The sequence below is a fragment of the Octodon degus genome, unplaced genomic scaffold, assembly GCF_000260255.1.
Source record: "Octodon degus isolate 3935 unplaced genomic scaffold, OctDeg1.0 scaffold00014, whole genome shotgun sequence".
Lineage (NCBI taxonomy): Eukaryota > Metazoa > Chordata > Mammalia > Rodentia > Octodontidae > Octodon > Octodon degus.
This window is the reverse complement of record NW_004524590.1, coordinates 2607639-2627498: the sequence shown is the minus strand read 5'-3', so window position 1 is coordinate 2627498 and position 19860 is coordinate 2607639. Positions and strand designations below refer to the sequence as shown.

Here is a 19860-nt window from a genome sequence, read left to right as displayed (position 1 = left end):
GGAGCAAGTACCTGCTGACACGATTAGGGAGATTAGGCAAAGGGCCAGCAGGACCCAGGGTGACCTGGCAGGCCTTATGCGTCTGTTTTCCCACCCAGAGCACTCCACTAGTGTTGTCCCCACAGCTGGGGACAGGACCGGTACATCCCGGTGGCCCCTGTCCTCGGGTCCTGAGCTCCAAGCCCACCTCACGCTCGGCGCCCGGGGCCTGCAGGGTCTGGTTTGTTCTACATCTCGTCTCTGGGCGCTGTGCACGCTACACCCAGAGGCAGGGCGAGGGACACTTACTTCGGCAGGCCCCGGCTCGGCCGTCTGGCTGGGCCAGGACACTGCAAAGGTGCCCTCGGCAGCGCTGGGCTCCCCAGAAGGCAGGCTGCCAGCTGGACTCTCTGTGGGCTGGTGCCAGGCCACCAGGAGAAAACAAAGGAGGGGAGGGGGCCACGGGAGAGGTGTTGGGCAGGGGCGTGAGACAAGAGAAGACGTCGTGAGCAGCAGTGCTGACAGGGACGCAGGGTGCTCGAGGCAGGTGGCTTGGCCAGAGTCTGGGGGTGGAGGTCACCCTCCCAACCACCTCATTCCTGCCACCGTCAAGGAGACCTGCAGATGTGATGGTCACTCAGAACATGCCATCTCCTCGTGAAACGGGCCTACCAGCTCATACCGGGTCCTTATCTGGTTCCTTCAGAGTGAGACACTCTGGCACCTCCTGGGCAGTGTGTGCCCAGACTCCTGTGTGCACACCCACCTGGCCCTGCCCTGCCCTGCCCTGCCCACTCTGCCTGCGTCAGGGGTCTCAGGCCCTCATCCGGGAGGCCCATGCAATTCCGTTATCTCCCACTGCTGGTCACTAAGCACATTTCAAGCCCTCCTGCGCTATCAGGTGAAGTTACCTCTGTCTAGAGGGAGCTAGCCTTGAACCTGGCCACAGCCCCTGCCGCCAGCAGGCACCTGCCTCTCCCTCCCTTCCCACTACATGGCTCCCCGACCCATCACCCTGTGTGTTCCTGGCTAGAAAGAGCCTCCGCCGAGGCCGTTCTGCCTCACACCCTCAACCCGCCACGAGGACACTCAGGTGCCCACCTGCCTGCATCTCTACAGGCAGACACATTCGGCCTAGAAACTGGGCCACACCACGGAGGACGCTTGTCTCCCTCAAGCAAGAAACCCCTTCGCACAGGCCTGACAGAAGGGCAGTGAATGAGCCAGAGAAGCGGCCTCAGGAGCTCGCTGTGTGGGGAGGCTGTGTGGGCCTGAGTGCGTGCACCATGCACAGGACCGGTCGAGGAGAAGGTGGGCGGGGGCACACGTGGCAGAGTGGCACCAGACACAGGGCAGACGTGGCTTACCTCCCAGAGGTCCCACGGAATGGACTGAGCGCAGCAGTGAGGAGGAAAGGGCAGTTAGCACAGCGGTTAAAGACAAACGATCTCCGGGGACCCCCACCCCAGGGCACTTGAGCACAGAACTGCCTGCGCTCAGAGGTCAACAGACAGCAGTCCTGGAACCCTCTTAGAGGCTGCAAAGTCCTTGGCTGGGGAGCAGCTACCAGGACAGGCAGGCTGCTGAGATGAATGAGAAATTGCCCAAGTGTCGGGCTAAGCCTCTCCTAAGGGTGAGCCCAAGGCCTTGTCTGCTCCTGGCCCTACCCCAGGACAAGCCAACTGCCAGGCCGTGAGGGGCAGAGGGCCTGTGATCTGGGTCCCCATGAGCTTGGGCTTCACAACCCACAGAGCAGGGCAAGCATGCACCTGGGCCCCGCCCTAAGGTTGGTGGGCCATGGGCAGTGGTGGGCACAACCAACCTGACCAGAGGGCGTGGGTGCCTTCACAGGGCTCGCCACAGGAGGGATGGGGTCAAAGTCCAGGTCCAGCAGGCTGGCCTGCTCCGAGAAAGGGCCTGGGGCCTCAAACTTGGCAGCAGAAGCAGCAGCAGAGAAGGCAGGCAGTTAGTGACAGCTGAGAGCCCAGGGCTCTGGCATACACAGTGGGTGCACAGAGACACGCAACACAGGCTCCTACTTGCCCCTTACACAGACACACGCACACACTACAGCTGTGCCCACGACCACGCATGATGACACGGAGACACTTGGTGCCACCTCAAACACCCAGCTGTAGTGCGGTTGCCACCGTGCAGGACCACCCCCGCCCGCAGCCTGGGGCCACCCAGTGGCCCTTACACTCTGCCCTCCGCCCCACATGCCCCCGACGTTGTCCCTGAGTGGCAGAAGCAGACACAACCACCCTGGCATCACCCACCAAGAGGCCCAAGGTGGCGGGGTTGCTTCCCCAGGGCACCCCAGGCAAGTCACCCTCTGGTTCCCCATCTACCAGCTACAGGGAGAAGGAAGGAGCTGTGCCAGTGCACACAGCCTCAAGGGCTGGCCTTCAAAATGGGATCCACATTGTTACAGGGCTTTGGAGGATACCGGGGCACCCACAGCCACGCCGGAGACTGGCTTCTCACAGGCCTGTGTGCAGGGATGGCCACCTGTAATGGCCCCGCTGTACACTACGCTGGACTATCTTCCTCAGCGCCCCAGAGGAGCCCCCCGGCTGGGCCCAGAGTGAAGACTGACTCAGAAAAATAAGCCCCTGGGGCTGAGAAGAAAGGGGCTAGGGCCGCACCAGTGCCCAGCTGGGGACAAGCGACGCGGGGCTCTGGGCGCCCCTTTCCCAGACAGAGGAGGCATATGGCTCAGAGATCGCCCTTCACCAATGCACACACAGCCCAGGCCGGCCAGCCAGTGTAGTCCGGCTACACTCACTCTGGGTGGGCACCAAGCACTGAGATCAGCACCCCAGCCCTACCACATGGCCTCTGCCATAGCCCCCAGAGCTGCAGTTCTGAGCAAAGGGCACTGGGGCTGGCCCACCCACGCACTGGCCTTCAGAGTTGCCCACGAACATGCAGCCTCGCTTCCAGAGCCCAGGGGAGCCAGGCCCAGCCCCTGCTGAGGAGCCTGGGCGGGGCTCTGCCCCACCTCAGCTGGCCAACTGCACAAGACTGCCGGGAGCGCGGGTCCCCTCACCGGGTGCTTCCACCGCAGGTGCCAGCCTCTCAGCACCCCACCCTCTGCTCACAGAAGCCAGCCAGGCCCAGACCACATCACCCAGTGCTCCAGGGGAGGGGCGAGGCCAGCGTCCTGGCCACCTTCTTGCTGCCTACTCCTGGCAGGTACACCATCCCCCACGCAGAAACAGACCACATCCCAGCAGGGCAGCCCCATGGACACCGGCAAGGCGGCCAGGACAAGGCCAGCCCTGTCACACGTGGTGCCATGGGGTGATGGCCTCCCCCCTACACCCACACAGTGGCAGCTCCAGCTCTCCAGGCACGGGTCAGAAGGTAAGAAGGGAGGCGCAGCCACCTAGCCACTTCGGCAGCCCTGCCTTATCCTGGCACCAGGTCAGGAGGCAGCCTGTGGCTGGGCTACAGGTCCCTCTACTCCTAAATATGCAGTGCCCAGAGTGAAGACTGACTCAGATAAATAAACCCCTGGGGCTGAGAAGAAAGGGGCTAGGGCAGCACCAGTGCCCAGCTGGGGACAAGCGACCTGCGAGGGGGCCCCACTGCAAGTCCAGGCCCACCTGGGGACGGGTGCACACGGCACGGCCCTTAGGGCATTTAGGAGCTGAGTGTGCAGGCCAGAGCTGTCGCAGTGCATGTAGCTGCTCCAGCCAGCAGCAGCCTGCACCACAGCCCAAGGAGCCCGTTCTCCACGCCTCCGGCCCATCTCTGCTATGTCTGGCTGAAGCACCACCTGAGACCCACCAGGCCAATGTCCCCTCCTCTCCCAAGCCCTCTACACCCCAGCGCAGCATGAGCCACGCTGGGGGGAATCCCTGAGCCCACACTGTGGGACATGAGGGCTCTTTGCCCCATGTCCTCGCATCAGGCCACAGTGAACACCGAGGGGGTGGTGATGGTGATGAGAATGACGGTGATGGAGGCGGGATAGGTGGGTGGTAAGAGCCAGATGCCCGGCTCCAGGGCAGAGGTGGGTGGATGAAAGATGAAGGCCACCATGCAGGCTCCAAAGAAGAGCGAGGGGACCGGGCCACGGCAGCCACGGCTGACCTGGGAGGGGGTGGTCACGCTGATCTCAGGGACAAACGTGTCATCAAACAGGCTGAGGATCTGCTCCTGCTTGATCTCCTTGGACGGGGTGTGTTTGGGGGGCGGAGGGACCGGTGGGCCTTTCCGGAGCTGTGGGTCAGCGGGCAGGGGGCGGCGCAGGAGTAGCAGCAGGGATGGGGCATTGGGGGAGACAAAGACAAAGCCACGGTTAGTCCCAGCCCAGGCCACAGCCCCACCCAACAACAGAAGATGAGGAAAAGGAAGCTTGTGGCCTCCAGACACAGACACCAGGACTGCAGACCGCCCCAGGAGACCGACCGAGGCAGGAGGTCCAGAGAGACTGCAGAGAACAGGAACATGGAGAAGCAAAACGGAGATGAAAGGAAGGAGGAAAGAGAACCTCTCCTGCTCGGGTGCCAGGAGAGGGTCAGCGGCGAGGGAGTGCAGCCAAGGCAGCCCCGGCCGCCTCCATCTACCTGTCCTCTGGCAGACCCCTCTGCATCTCCCATCTGCCCCCCAGGAAGCCAGCACGGAGCCAGGTCCCAGGAAGGCCCGGACTCGCGTCCACAGGTGGGGTGCGCAGGCAGGCAGGTCATGCCACTGCAGAACTGGTTTCTGCCTCTCCCAGGCCACTGCTCAGGGCAGCGGGGAGGCGGTAGTGAGCACAGACACTGCTCTAGCCCTCATCACCCCCTGGGGGAGCAGCCTGGGCCAGCGGGGCTCCCCTTTCAGGCCCATGGAACCCCCAGCAACCTGGGGGCCTGGCAGGCTGAGGCTGGGTGAGACAGAACAGTCCAGCAGCCCAGCCTCATCCCCCTCGGCCCCACATGGCCACGCTGAGCCCTTCCTCTCTGTCCCTGTCCTGCTCCAGCAGGGCCACCCCGTGAGGTTCCCCCCAAGCCTCCTGCAAGAGATCAAAGGTAGCCAGCCACCTCTGGAGGCTCAGTGTCTGTCTAGAGAGGAAAGAGAGGAAGAGGAAGAGTCAAGCATCCGAAAGGCCAGGAAGAGGGAGAGGAGCAGCCACTGCAGGGAGAGAACAGCCAGCCACATCCTCCTAAGGGCCCATGGCCACTTGAGCATGCCTGGGCAGGTGGGACCCACGAGCACGCCAGGGTAGGTGGGACCCAAGGAGACTACAGTCCAGGCCATTCCAAACATCCAGGACCAGGCAGGGACAGGAAAGCCAGGGAGCAGAAGGGACACCAGGACCTCGTGCCTACCTGAGACGGGGACTTGGGGATGGTGGCCCCGGGTGTGGCCCCATCGGCCGGCTCTGGCTCATGGTTCACTCTTATCTCGGGGGTGGCAGCAGGGGAGCCATCTGGCGGAGGTGAGGGGCTCTTGTTCCCTTTCGCAGGGGCGTTGTCACTGGAGACCAGGACAGGAAAGGGAGGCCAATGTGGGGAGACCGCAGCAGAGGATGTGCAGACAAGGCTCCAGCAAGGAGCTGTACGCAGCAGGTGCCCTAGGACACGCCAGGAGCTCCCTGGGTGCCCGTGTGAAGTGTGAGCCCCAGGAAGCCACGCGTCCAAGTGCATGTGCATGTGGGTCCACATATGAAAGTGTCCATGTATGAGCATCACAGACCCACATGGAAGTGTGTCCCCGTGTGTGTGTGTGTGTGTACACATGTGCACCTTCATGGATCTATGTGTTGGGGTTTGTATGACAGCAACAGATGGAGGGAGCGTGCAGGGCAGCAAGGCAGGGGCCCTGGCCGTGCCCTCCCTTCCACACAAGGCCACCCAGGGCCAGGCCTGAGGCCCCCGCAGGTCCCACCAGGCTCCACTACGGGCCATGCCAACTGTGCCCGAGGCCCCAGCACTCATAAGCCAGGCATCCTAGAGGCAAAGTAAGTCAACGCCACGTCACACAGTAGCCCCCAGCCTGCCCACCCAGGACCAGACCCACCGCCCAGGTCTCAATCCCTCACTGTCTCCAGATTTCACTCCCTGCCTGCACCCCTGGAGAGACATCCAGAGACATAAAAGACCGGGCAGCGCCTAGGTGAACAACTGCCACACCCTCAAAGTGGAGCAGTGGGCAGCAGGAGCCCGATGTGTGTGCAGTGGCGCCCACAAGGTGTGGTGGCTGAGAACCAATCCTCTTACACACTTTCAGGAGAATGTTCCAGAACAGGGATGCTCAATGTGGCAGCCCCTGGCTGGTGACGACTTCACCAGTAGAACCACATTAGCTCAGGTGCTGTCACACTAGCCGCACTACAGGTGTTCAGGAGGCCCTTGGTAGCCAAAGCAGGTCTAGGACAACAAACCTGGTGGGCTGGGGTGGGGAGAGTGTGAGAGATGTGGCTCAGAATTTGTTTTATGGGCTGCACATGCCTCAGGATATCGTTCATGTGGGTAACTGTTTCTGGAAATATCCACTGCAAAGTCCTTCCTAGGCCCTGTCCCGGCCTCTTCCTTCACCACCTTTTCCCCCTGGAAGGGTGTAGGTGGTGCACAGTGTTGGGCAACACCGCACCAGACCCTGGGCAGCCCCAACCCTCAGGCCTCATGCCCGCCCCATACACGTGGCACCCAACACCACACGCAGGCGGGCAGCGGGCAGTTAGGGTTAGTGTGGCCTGGCTCGGGGCCCAAGGAGCATGCGTGGCCGCGGGGCCGCTCCCCGCAGGTACCTGTTCTTCTTCCTGCGCAGCCGAGAAAACAGTTTAGTTTTCTTTCTGTGGGGATGGACAGGGTGTGGAGGCCTTCGCTTGGGGAACTGAGGTGCAGGCTGGCCCTGGTCTCTGCCCTCCTCGCCAGCCCCTCTCAGGGGATGGTAAAGGTACAAGCCTCTCCACCCGACCTGCCAGTGCTCAGGTGCGCCGGCAGGGCCCGGTGAGGACAGGAACCTCGGCCGGGGCTGGTGCCTGCCTCAGGCTGAGCTAGGAGCCCAGGAGGCCCTGGGCTCCAGGAAGGACTCGGCTGGCAGGGCGGGGCCCCAGGAGGGGAGGCCAGCAGGAGGCACGGGCTGTACCGCTGGCCACTCTGGTGCCAAGCAGAGTCCGAGCCTTTCCTTCCCCCCTCCTCCCCAGGACCACTCTCCCAAGCACCTGTCCCCTGAGCCCTGGTCAGAGGCACACCCAGCCCTCCCGGCCAATCCCCAGCAACCCAGGTTCTACCCTGCCCACTCCCCCACCCCCTAGGCTGCTTGTGGCACCGGGGGCCCGTCGCAGTCCCACTTAGGGGTCCCATGACTCACACTACACATGTCCTCGGCCCTAGATAGCACCCCAGTTCCTGCAAGAAGCGAACACCACCTCCCCACTGTACAGACACAGACAGCAAAGCTCGTGGTGCTCTGCACTCAGCTGGGACGGGCACATGTGTACACGCACCATACACACTCACAAGCCACACACACACACCCCTAAGAGGAAGGGCAATCCAAGGCTTCTCCATGTGTCCCCAGGCCCAGCCAGAGGAGTGGCATTTTCCCTCCCAGCTCAAGCTTCCCTTCAGAAAACAGGAAGCTCCTGAGCAGCTGGGCCCAAGGGGCGTGGGCCAGGCAGGAGACAGAGACCAGCACCCTGAGGTGGCAGAACCTGCCATCAGAGCTGGGGCTTCAAGCCTGAAGCTCTCCAGAAAGCTGCCACACGAGGAACCACTCAGTCCTGCACCCCTAAAGCTGAGCTTCACACGCCCATCGTGTTCCTATTCCTCAGGTGGGGGGAGGGCTGCAGCCTCTCCAGTGACACTCCTTCCTGAGTTGTCACACTGGGTGTGACAGGTCACACCAGAATGGAAACGTCTGAGGACAGGGACCTGCTCTCACGAGCATCCCTGACCAGTGGAGGCCGAGCTACCAAGCTCCCAGAGCCCAGGCCTGCAGGCCCAGGGAAGCACCACGGAGGTGGGCACGCGGGCCCAAGCAGCCGCCCACGCACCTGGGCTGGGCCTTGACTGTGAAGGTGTTGCTCCCGTGCTGCTTCTCCAGGTTGAGCAGCGCGTCATTGAGGTTCTGGTTGAGCTGCGGGAGGGAGGGACGGGGAGCAGGTGAGGGTCTCTAAGCCCCCCGCCCCAGGAGCCCCTGCTGCTCCCTCCCCTGGCCCTGCCCTCCCCAGCACAAGCAAGCCTCCGGCCCTACAAGTGACAGCCAGTTCACGCACATCAGGCCGCGAAGACCCAGGAAAAGGACAACAGGGAGGTGGTGGGTGGCCTTGGTGACAGGCCAAGTTCCTAGGAAGTGTCCTTCCTCTTGCTGCTCTGCATAGCAACAGCCTGAATGCTACATAAAGCTGGTAATTTTTTCACAAGTTGCTCTCCTAGACTCCCTGTTGGTCCCAGTTGTCAAGGTCGCTGTGCCAAGTCCCTCTTCAGGCTACACCTGACTGCCAGAAACCCCCCAGAGCACAGCGAGAGCAGAGGTCCAGCCTCGGCCGTCCTCGCTGAGGACACGGAAGCTCAGAGGTGAACCCTCCTCCCACCTGTGCGCAACTGTGCTCCATGGAATAAGAGACTAACTTCAAATAAAACTTTCCTTCTCCAAAATGCTTATTTTCTAAGCTTTTCACAAGTTTGCTTTTTTTTTTTTTTTAAAGTATAAAATCTTTGCAGGGAAGAAAGAGAAAAAAGGAGCCCTGAAACTGTTCGCAGCTTGAGAAGGGCTGGTCTCTATGCCCCCAGCCCGTCTAAGCAAGAATGGGACTTGGCAGGGGACTGAACCCAGGGACCCACGCAGTGTCTCCCCAGGGCAGCTGGTCTCTGAGGGCGAGGGGGTTCCTTGATCACTCAAGTGCCTAACCCCAGCAGGGGCGGGGGAGCTCAGGCTGCCCCCTCCACGCCTCGAACACTGACTGACCCTTGGCCAGCAGGGCCCAGAGGCCCAGAGGGAGTCCTGGGCCTACCTTACTCATCTCCTTGTGGAAGTTCTCCTCCAGGCCTGCAATGCTCTGGAACGTGTTGACATAGAAACCTACACGGCTGCCACAGGGAGGGAAGGAAGAGGTGGGCAGCTGACCCCAAGCACCCAGGGGGTCAACCTGGAGATCCGGGTGCCCGCACAGGGCCACAGGTGCCTCACAGAAACACAAACCCCAGGAGGGCAGTAGCACTCCAGGAGAAGGCAGGTAACAGGGGCCCTCCGGCACTCACCTGTTCCACAAGGACGGAAGCTCCTCCTGCAGGTCAACGTTCATCTCCTCAAACACCTTCTGGGCTTTGATGAGCTCCTCCTCAGCCTGGGGGTAGGGCACAGCATTTCTCCTCTGGGCCTTGGTCAGCAGCCAGGCCATCCCCAACCACCCCTCTCCCCAAGCAGCCCTCTCCCCAACTCCTGCTGCTGAGCAAGATCAGAGCTCTGGGCAGAGAGGTTAGACAACATGGATACTCCAAGGACCTCCACTGCAGTCACTCTGGAAAGGGCAGGGGGCAGCAGCCACTATAAAGGGGAGCCACCAGAAGACCTGGAAGACATGGCACAAGAAGACCAGCCAGACGGCAACACTGTCCAAGTCTGCACGAGCCCTCTGGAGCCAAGAGCCAGCCCTGCCACTGGGTGCCCCTTTCCAGCCTTACAGGCTGCTGTCATCCACCAGGTGGCGCTACGGCCCCACTGCCAGCCAGAGACCTGTGTAGTCTGCAGAGCCGGGCAGGGATGGGCTCTGACAGCTTGCTTGTGGTGGATGCTGCTGCGAGTAACTAGGGGTGACTCAGATTCAGGTCTGAGTCACAGCCCAGGAACGTGGTGGCCCCACCCAGGGGAAAACTCGCCAGTGGCCTCACGTTCTCAGGCTGGGCTGTGGCCACTTCTGGCAAAGCACCCAGCTGGACGGATGCACTTTCCCAAAGTGCTCAGTTTCCCCAAGCCTGGACAGCTGTTCCCTCCTGCCTCCAAGCAGGGCCAGCCCAAGCAAGCACCTTCTAACGTGTGGCAAAAGGCGGACACCGCACACTCGGAATGGTCACCTCAGTACTAACCACACCGGGTTCCCTGTCTGACTGAAAGATCTAGTTAAGAGGGCCGGGAAGGGGAGAAAGGTCTTAGCTAAATCTGCACAATTCTCTTGGAATGGATCAGAGCAAGGAGGTCCTAGCAGCACAACAAAGCATAGGGCAGGTCCCGTTTAGACTTCCCAGAAGGAGAGCCATTGTCTTGTCCTCCCTCTGGGTCACATTCCTCACACTCTAGCCCTTTTAGAAGCACTTGGTGCAGAAGGTGGGAGAGAAGACGGGCTGCAAACCCCCCCAAACCCCCCCCAGTAGGCCCACACTGGCCCCGAGTGCCCCAGCTCTAGCTCAGCTGCCTCCAGCTAGCACAGCCAGGCACCGGGAGGAGGAGAGGAGGGCAAGGTTGGAAAGGAAAGATGCCCGCGGGCTGCCCTCCCAGCCATCTCCACCCAGCCCCCCTCAGGGCCCTCAGCCAGCAGGCAGCTCCCCGCTGCCCCCAGGCTTCTCCCACCCACTACCCCAGCTCTGGATCAACAGCCCCACCCCAGTCCCACAGCGTAGGGACTCCCAGGCCTCTTGCAGTCTCCTCAGGTATTCCCTTAGGTCATCCCAGAGGCCCTGAAGACCCAGGTCACCCTGACCCCAGCCTCTGAGTGGGGCTGTCATCAGTCCATCCACAGTCATCTCCCAGCCTCGGCCTGAAAGAAATCAGGCAGCAGTTCACAGGAAAAACTGGGACACAAGCTCCCCACACCACCAGCACTTGATACGCGTGGGCTGAAGAGAAGAAACCAGGAGGTGGCTGGGGACTGTGGGACTGTGGCCCAGCGAGAAACCTGACCTCCTGGGTTGGCAGGTGCCCGCCCCACCCCACCCCACCCCACCCCACCCCGGCATGAAGGGACCCAGAGGCCCTCAGGCTGCCCAGCCCACCTTTTCTGCAGCAGTCTCCAGTGGGCCACAGTGGTGTGGCCAAGGGTGGAGTGACTGGTAACATAGCTCCCTCCCCAGGGTGGCGACATGCCCCCAGAGTTTTGTATGAAGAGCCTCCCCCAGGAAGCCACCAGGGACTACATGATACCTCCAAACGGCCGCCCCTCCAGGCCACAACACCACAGACAGACAGGAGAGCCTCTGGGGTCCCTTGCAGTCACTGATCCCGCTGTGGCAGGGCCTACGCACTTGGAGGCCAGGGGGCCAGATCAACAACCTAGGAGCTTGAGGCAGGAGAGCCCCAGCTCTGTCATCCACCAACTCAACCCTGGGCAGAAGCCTGCGTCTCTCTCCCTGGGCAGATCTGTCTCCTCAGCAAGTTCAGGATAACCTTGGAGTTGTGGGAAGCCAGAGGGACAGCACATGCCAGGCCAGCAGTGCTGGCTCACCTCCCTCTCTCCCAGCTTTCAGGGGGGACAAATGGCCCAGTGACATTCTTCCTGGCCCTGGGGCACAAGGACTGCAGAGAACCCTCGCGGGGACCTGAGACCCCAACCTCTGTCTTTCTCAGACGCTTGTCCTTGGGTCCAACAGAGGTAACTCTGCCCCCTGCCAGGCTGCACTTGGCAGCTGCCAGCTCAGGGCTGGGCTTGGTGGCCAACCCTGGCTCCTCAGCAGGTGGCTGAGCCCGCCCCTGCGCAGCACGCCCGGCCCACTGGGCAGAGGAGCACCCAACTAGAGGCCAGGACGACAGACAGACCGGAAGGCGCCAGCACGTGCGAGGTTAGAAGCCAGTGTCACCTGATTTCGGAGCAGGTTAGTTTGGGCTACGAGATGAGCCTGCAGTTTGCCTTGGCACCACTGGGGGGCGGCTTTCTCAAGCAGCGAGACAGGCTGAGAGTGGGGGCAGGTCAAGGCAAAGGAGAGTGGAGAGACAGGAGGCAGGTGGGGAGAGAGAAAGACACTGACGTTAGACACCAAGCCCACTGGACAGAGCAGCCAGCCCCCGCCAGGGCCAGCCCCGCCCCAAGGAAAGGCCTCTGCGGCGGCGGGCGAGAGAACTAAAGGGAGCTGCCCAGGTGGTACGGAGAGGGTGAATTCCAACTGCAAAGGCAAACAGGAGAGTCGTTAGCAGGGCACAGGTTGCAGCAAGCAGGGTCCTGCCCCAGAGGGCCACGGAGCTGCCCCCGCCCCTCACACGTAGCCTGTGCAGCCAGTCCTATGACCAGCCCACCAGCTTGTTCCAGCCAGGGCTGGGTCACCTCGGATCCCATGACAGAATTCCACTCCATGTGCCAGGCAGCGTGACACCATTCCAAGGAAACCCAAACCCACTCTCCTCTCCCTGAAACCGGCACCCGAGGAGGGCAGAGTGCCCTGCAGAAGGCGGGGGGACTGGACACGAACACACAGGCACCGCTGGGCCTGACCCTCCGCAGCCTCGGCCTCAAGCCTCCCCACAAGGCCGCCCCCACCCCACCCCACCCCCGGGCACCCCCAACCTGCTCCCCAGCCTCTACCTTGGCAATTTTGGCTTCATCCTTCTTTTTGGCTGTTTGTAGGGACTCGTAGTGGTGCCGGGCACTGTCGTAGTCCACCAGCTTCCGCCCCCGCTTGGCGATTCGAGACTGCAGGGCAGACAGCAGGAGGATGAGTGTACCCGGAGGTGCCCCACCAGGCTGGGCCCGGAGAGGGAGCAGGCATGGGGAGGGCCAGACATGGGGGGCGCAGCAGGAGGCCCGGGTGCAGGCTCAGCCCTCACCAGGGTGGGGCACCCTCTCTGGGCAGCTTGCCCTGAGGACTGCTGGCCTTCAGCAACACAAGTCAGCACTGCATCAGTCCCGGTCCAGCCATTCCTCAGCCTGGCTCCTCCCCAGTCAGCCCTCAGCACCGGGGGCTGAGGCACCTGCACTGGGCAGCCGGGCCCCCGCACACAGGACCCCCAGCTGCCTTCCCAGGATCAGGCCTGCTCGGCGGCTGCTGTCTGGACACAGCGCAGGCCACTCGCCTCCAGGGACAGCCTGCCGCTCTAGAGCGCCTATGGTGTCTGTAGGCCCACAGCAGCCAGCCTCCTGCCCAGACAGCCAGACCCACGTAACAGGCGACGCACACACAGCCTCCCAACATGCACAGCATTCACACAGTCTCAGTCATTCCAGAGCACATGGCCACGCACACATAGCGCACCCTGAGCCTCGCTCCACAGCCCTGGACCCACAGGTCAAGGAAGCAGAGCAGGGAACACAGGGTGAGCGTAGAAGGGCAGCTCCAGGGGGGCAAGAGGCACCTCTAGGCCGGGCCAGCCTGGGCCACACCCCGGCCTCTCTACATCTCACAACAGAGCTCGCACCTTAATGTCAGGGAACTGGCCCAGGTAGGTGTCCATGGTCAGCAGCGCCTGGTCCACCAGCTTCTGGTGGTAGTCCATCCACAGCAGGTCATTGTTCTGAAACACACAAGTGCAACAGAGTGGCCTTCAGGGAGCAGGCCTATGGGGGAACCCTGGCCGGCTGCATCACTTCAAAACTCAAGGCGTTCTCAGAGCCTCAGTGTGTCCATCTGTACAATGGGGACAACAATTTCTGGCCTGCAGTTTCTCACAGGAGGATGGAGAGGTTCAGATACACTCAGAACCAATGGGGTCAGCAAGGGAGACTTCATGTCATGATCCATCCATCACCTCATCCCTCAGTGAGGATGTTAGGAGAGGCACAACCCTCAGAGAGACAAGGGAACTTGCCCAGGGACTCACAGCGCACATGTGGGCTCAGAGCAGGAGGCAGGAGTGTGAGTGTGAGGCCCTCTGGGAAGGGCCACAACCACCGGCCCTGCCCTGCACAACCCCTACCTCAGCGATCTTGTTCGCCTCATCCCTGCCAGGCCAGTCAGGCTCATACACCTCCTGGAGACACTCGTTCAGCTTCTTGGAGGCCTCGTGCATGGCTGTGGGGCAGAGAGGAGCCGGCCTCCATGACAGCCCTGCCGCCCTCCCAGCTCTGCACCCGCTGCCCCACCTCCAGCTTGCCCCTCCAGCCTGACCTTTGACTGAGGCCAGGTAGGTCCGGAGATCCTTCTGCAGACGCGTGCCCTCAGTCTGCCAAGAAAAATGAGAACCAAGTCGGGGCCTGGGCTGATCGTGGGTCCCCATCTCTCCTTCTGGCCATGCCCACGTAGCAAGCCAGGCCTCGCCGGCAGCAGCCACTGCCCAGCTGCCCTCCATCCCGCACACTGGGCCAGCAGGCGTGGCAGATGCACACTGTGCTCCAAGTGCTGTCTCCACACAGGAACCCTGGGGCCTCTTGGCCAGTCACCCTGCCCAGCTCTGTGAGGGAAGTAGGGTGCCTGTGCCCGGGGTGCCACACTGGGGGGCAGCTGAGTACCACACGTGACAGCCCACAGGTCCAGTGGGATGGACCTTCCCAGACAACAGCGGACAAGTGACCATGAGCACGGACCACGGGGCCACCAGGAAGCAGCTCGGTGGTGCCAGAACAGAGTCCTTCTCCAGCATCATGCCGAGCTAGGAGGGCCTGGGAGGACCCTATGGGCAGAAGGGCCCGGAGGGGTGGAGGGCAGGGGACCCCTGGTGGGGAGCAGAAGGTCGTGCAGAGAGGAGGATGCCAGATGTATGAGTGACGGGCTGAAGAGAGGGCCAACAGCAGAGTGGGTAGGGCCACGGACTCATGTCCTCCGGGCCACTGATACCACGGAAACAGAGGCAGAGAGAACAGCAGGGGGGCTGAACCACCAGCTGCGAGACCACCAGGAGAAGCGAAGCAGAAGTTTCTAGAACTCACGCAGTGAGGGAAGAAGCACACATGGGCTGGGGGCCTACAGCAAGCACATGAACGAGCCTGTCCAAGCCTCTGTCCCCTCACCCGCCCACAGGGGAAATGACCCTGCCTGGCACACCGCAGGGGCTCAGGGGAGAGTTCCAGGAAACAGCTGGGCCCCCAAAGGCCTCAGGAGTCAGGCTCCGAGCAGAGGAGACAGGAAGGGATGGCAGCAGGGGCCTAGGCTGCCCTGTCCTCCTGCATTGGCCACCTCACCAGAGACAGCCTGGCTCTGGCTCCCCAGCCTCTCAGGGATCTCAGTGCTTTGGAAAGTGGCATAAATGACCGGGTGAGTGTGTTCAAGGCCAACAAGCCCGGCAGCTGGGCTGGGCCTGGGCGACCTGGCACTCCTGAGGAGGCCCATCTTCAAGTCCATCTGCAGGGGGGCACGAGGCGCCACCTTCCGAGGCTCACCACAGCCCCCGGCCCCTCCTCACTGGGACCTGCTCTTTCTCCCTGGAGTCCACGCACTCCCTGTCCCATATTCTTAACACCAGTGTCCCCAGTTGACCAGCAAGGAAGCCGAGGGGCAAGTGGCCCAGCGTCTTGTGGACTGGAAAATGGGAGAGACCCTGCAGCTGCAGCGTGCCGAGTGCTCGCGTAGTGACGTGGCCCTGAAGAAGCCACGGGCTGGCCCACTTACTTATTACAAGGAAGGAAAAGGAGCTTTCCCTTTACAGTGAAGACACAGCAGAGAGGGCTCAGAGTGGCACGCCACATGTGGTAGGATCAAAAAAAACCACCAGTAAATGTTTAAATTGAAAGAATTTATGACAGTAAAAGACACATGCACAGGCCAGCGAGACGCTAGCGGACTAAGCGCCTGCTTAGGCATGCACAGGGACTGGCGTTTGATCTCCAGAACCACATGCCGCTCTGGCCCTTCCCCTGGCACCCTGAGCCAAGCACTGAGACCAGGAATAGTGGTGCGTGCCTGTGATCCCAGGGCTGGGAGGCTGAAAACAGGAGAATCACTACGAGTCTAGCTGCGTGGTGAGACCCTGGACCACATACATTAAAAAATAAAATAAAATAAAAGACACGTTCACTTAGTAGCCCAGCCAGGCCTAGTGCACATGCCTGCAATCTCAGTATTTGGAGGCTGAGGCAGGGGGATCATTATGAGTTTGAAACCAGCCTGAGCTACAAATCAAGTTCAAGGCCAGCCTGAACTGCATAGCAAAACCCTGTCTCAAAAAAAATAAATAAATAAAAAGTAAAAAAAAAAAAAATAGCAACAACAAAAAACATTAGTAAGCCACAAAACCCTCCGCTGGCTTCAGGCACACCATCCCGCCATCTCGCCACCTCCTGGAGCCACACTGGAATGCTCTCTCACGTATCTCTTTAGCTGTGCTGTCACGGTTCCATCCACGTCTTTAATTGATTCAAAGCTCTGCCCTTTCACGATCAACCTGACTCTGGGGCAAAGCAGGAGTCTCACGATGCCAGCCACAGGGAGCGAGGTGCCTGAGGACACACCATGGCGGCCTTGCAAGCCTGCGCTGCTGGTGGCTGCCACTGAAGAGCAGCACTCATACTTGACCCAAGCTCTCCTGAGAGAGCACTTCCAGAACTGCTCCAGAAAGTGGCGAGAATGACGGGATCAGCGTGCTCAAGGCAGACACGGTGCTCTGGGGAGGTTAGTGCGGTGTGTCCTCCACGGCAATGATTTCTTGTTCAATTTTAGCGTTCACCACAGATAGCATTTCAATCAGCACTTCATATAATAAAACAAAGAGAAGGTATGGACAGGAAGACAAGCACTCTCCACAACTCGTGCAGTTCCCTGAGCTGCCAGGCCGACGGTGCCCAAACTCCAGCTGTGAACTGGCCCACAGTGGGCAGATGTGCGAGGGATTGCTCCCCCGTATTCACTGCAGCTGGGTCCCGGGCTCAGCACCTCTGCCCGCAGCAGCCATGACCCCAACACAGAGGTTACCCAAGACTGGAAGGAGGTTTCAAAACTGCCCACTCCCTATCTCTGGCCCTAAACTGCCGGCCACCCCACCCAACCCGGAGGTAGGCACAGCTCCAACTCAGGTGACCCCTCCAAGCCCACAGCCGGGCAGCCACCAGCATCGCCTGTCTACAGCCCTGGTTGCTCTGCCCAGCGCCTCTGCCTAAGAACCAATCAGTGACCTCCTGCCCAGGGCCAGGGACCTAGCAGGGGTGACTCTGACAGACATGTAGGGCAAACAACACTGTGGATTCAGCTCTGAGACCAGGCCACAGAGAACCTCAGCTCCTTTGTCTGTATTTGCTTCACCCTCCACCGGACAGCCCAGCCTGCTCTAGGGAGACACTTAGCACCCCAGCCCCTACTGCCACCCCTGCCCCTAAGGGGCTGTAGCTTTCCACCAGCCCTGCCCCCTGCCCTCAGCCTTGGGCTCGGCTCCAATGAGGGAACCTGACAGTATATTAAAGAACCCAGAATTTGACTTTGAGCTCCTAGGCCCCCAAACCAGCTGTGTGGCCTTGGCAAGTTGCCTAAACTCTGACCCTCCAGTGCCTTGTCTGCAAAATAAAGAGCGTAAGTAATCGTTACAAGGACTGCAGGGATACATCTGTAAAACACGGCCCCCTGTATCCGTCTACAAGGTCTTCGGAGCTGCCATAATCCGAGGAAGCCACAGCCTACGGACACACCCAGGACTTCTAAGAGACAGAAACAGAAGCTGAAGCTGTGAATTTCCTGTTCAAGCCAACATTTTATAGTTTAGGAAACCAAGGCAGTAAATCCCATTATGGCCTACCTAGGCCTTGAATAACCTTCTGTTATGTCCTAGAAGACAAGCAGCCATGACAGCTCCCACCCTGAACCCGGGGAGCCTCGCAGGTTGAGTTCACTTCACTGGCAGGCCAGGATAGCTCTGCCCTCCAGCCTTCCCAGCACACTCGTAGCCTTCTCTCAGAATGTTCTTAACCTTCTCCCAGAATAATGCCAGCCCTTTCTTAGGATGTTCCTACCCTCTCCCAGCATGCTCTTGACCTTGTCCCAGAAATACCAAATTTCCCTCATCATATTCCCTAACCCTCCCCCATTACATTCCCTGACCGTCTCCCAGCATGCTCTTGACCCTCTCCCAGCATGCACCCTTACTCTCCCAGCATGCTCCCTGATCCTCTCACCCTGCTCCCAGCCTTTTTCCAAATGCTCTCCTGTCCACTCACAACTGCTACCATCCCTGACCAGTGAGTGTCTGAGCCCTACAAAAGACACCCGCCCCCCAGGAGCACTCCAGCTGCAGAGGTTTTTGCAGGCACCTTCAGTGCTTTCCAAGGACTCAGACACACACATGGAGCACTGAGAGGCCAGGGTCCCTATCCTGGGCCCACCCTTGAGGCCCATCCTACTGCATTTCTAGCAGGGCCTGGATCCTGACCTTCCCATGCCCAGTCCCATTCCCTGTGGCCTCCATCTCTACCAGTCATTGGCTTGTAGCTAACTGGCACTACCATGGAGCCAGGGCCCAGTACCCCTTCTTTCCTGCTCCCCGAGCCCTCCCCAGGAAGAGAGAAAGCCAGAGTCATCTCCCACCCCTCTCAGTTGTCGTTCCCACCCCTCTCAATTGTTGTTCAATACAACTACAGAAATGGCTTGCTTTGGCTTGTCTGGAGGAAAGTTTCAGGGGCAGCCCAGTAATACCCTCAGGGTCTTCCCATTGTAGGCAAGTTCTTCCTGGATCTAACCATTGTCCCCAGACTGCTAATGTAATCAAGGCCCTTCTTGTCAACTACTCCTAGCCTAGAGCAGGCCTTGGTAAGGATTCTTTGGGGGGTCTCTTCCTGGTTTTGGAACTAAATCAATCTACACCTGTATGCATTGCCAACGCTGGATGAACTTGTGCAAATCACCCTAGTTCTCCGCACCCCATCTGCTTCATCTACAAAACAGGAACAATGGTCTCGGGTTATTCTGAGGCTGGCACCTACAAAGGACTCAGCCTAGAGCCAGCTGCACACCAGGTACTAGCCATGCTCACTAAATGTCCTGGTCAAATCCAGCCTGCCCTGCCCACACTAAACCCTGCAGGTGCCACTTCCCTAGCAGGACATTTCTGCACCTCCCATTCGCCTTGGCGTGAAACTCTTCCAGAGGCTGACCACACCCCGGACCTTGTGCCACCAGCCCCTCCCGTCCCCCAGTGTTCTCTCTGGGTCTTATCGAGGACCTCACTATGCCTTCCCTGCCCACCTGGCACTTCTGGTCAGGGCCAGTACTCCCTCCTCCAGAGTCTCCTGTGACCTCCGCAGCTCACTCTGATCCTGCCCACTGAGCTCTCCTTCTCCAGACTTGGTTCTTGTCCCTTTCCTCCTGGCCCACAAGCATCCCAAGGCCAGAGGCCACCACACTCACCAGCTGCTTGTTGAAATTCTGGACACACTGTTCAAACTGCTCATCCTTCGTCTCATCCGCCTTCCCCAGCTTCTGGAGGACCTGCCGAGGCAGCAAGAGGGCAAGAGCGTTACCGAGAAGCAGAGGGGCCAGAGCAAGGGTGCTGGGTCCCCAGGGCCAAGCTCTGGGCCGGGGGACCATCGGGTCTCCCACCACTGCAGTCCCCAGAGCCTGAGTGCTGGCAGGTGGGGCCTCACGGGAGGAGACCACATCAGCAGGGCTCTGCCCTCAACTGGGGTCTTGACGGTGGTTTTCAGCCCTCCATATCCAAGGGGAGCAGGTTCCAGGACCCCATCCAGACTCCAAAACCCACAGGTGTGCCAGCCCCTTCCACACAACGGTGCAACACAGAACCAACGAGTGTGCTCCCACAGGCTCGCAATCAACTCCAGGCTCCCTGGAGCCCACTATACAGCGAAACGCTAAGTCTGAAGAATAAGAAGAGAAAGCCTCCCACACAGTGCTGACAAGCACTACAGGCCTGACTACGCAGTGCAGGACCTAGGCGCGAGACGAGCAAAGAACAGCAGCGCCCAAAGCAGCACCAGAGGGAAACTAGGGCAGTGCAACTCGGAGGCTGCCGCCGGGCGTGCATGCGCCTCCCCTCACACGCTGCGTTCAGCGAGGCCCTCAGGCACAGCAAAGGCCAAGTGTGCTTTTGCAGCATTTTGGAACTAGTTTTCCCCACATGCTTTCCATCCACAGCTTGCTGCGTCCCTCG

At 60.5% G+C, this 19860-nt stretch overlaps 1 protein-coding gene across 12 annotated transcripts in view; it reads right to left on the bottom strand.

Moving 5' to 3' along the window:
- The window catches only part of Bin1 (bridging integrator 1), a 46009-nt gene that overhangs the window by 3075 nt on the left and 23074 nt on the right, over window positions 1–19860 (bottom strand). For 2 of the 12 annotated variants that reach the window (XM_004626328.2, XM_023709672.1), the window contains exons 2-12: window positions 19101–19181; window positions 13947–14001; window positions 13756–13850; window positions 13258–13353; window positions 12428–12535; window positions 9180–9265; window positions 8933–9008; window positions 7973–8055; window positions 6722–6766; window positions 5301–5448; window positions 4081–4209 (exon numbers count right to left, since the gene is read on the bottom strand). In XM_004626328.2, coding sequence (XP_004626385.1) covers window positions 4081–4209; window positions 5301–5448; window positions 6722–6766; window positions 7973–8055; window positions 8933–9008; window positions 9180–9265; window positions 12428–12535; window positions 13258–13353; window positions 13756–13850; window positions 13947–14001; window positions 19101–19181 — 1002 coding nt within the window. Of the gene's footprint in view, window positions 1–288; window positions 397–1702; window positions 1910–4080; window positions 4210–5300; window positions 5449–6721; window positions 6767–7972; window positions 8056–8932; window positions 9009–9179; window positions 9266–12427; window positions 12536–13257; window positions 13354–13755; window positions 13851–13946; window positions 14002–19100; window positions 19182–19860 lie in introns of those variants that run through there. The other 10 variants (XM_004626332.2, XM_004626334.2, XM_004626333.2 and 7 more) reach the window with 8 other exon arrangements.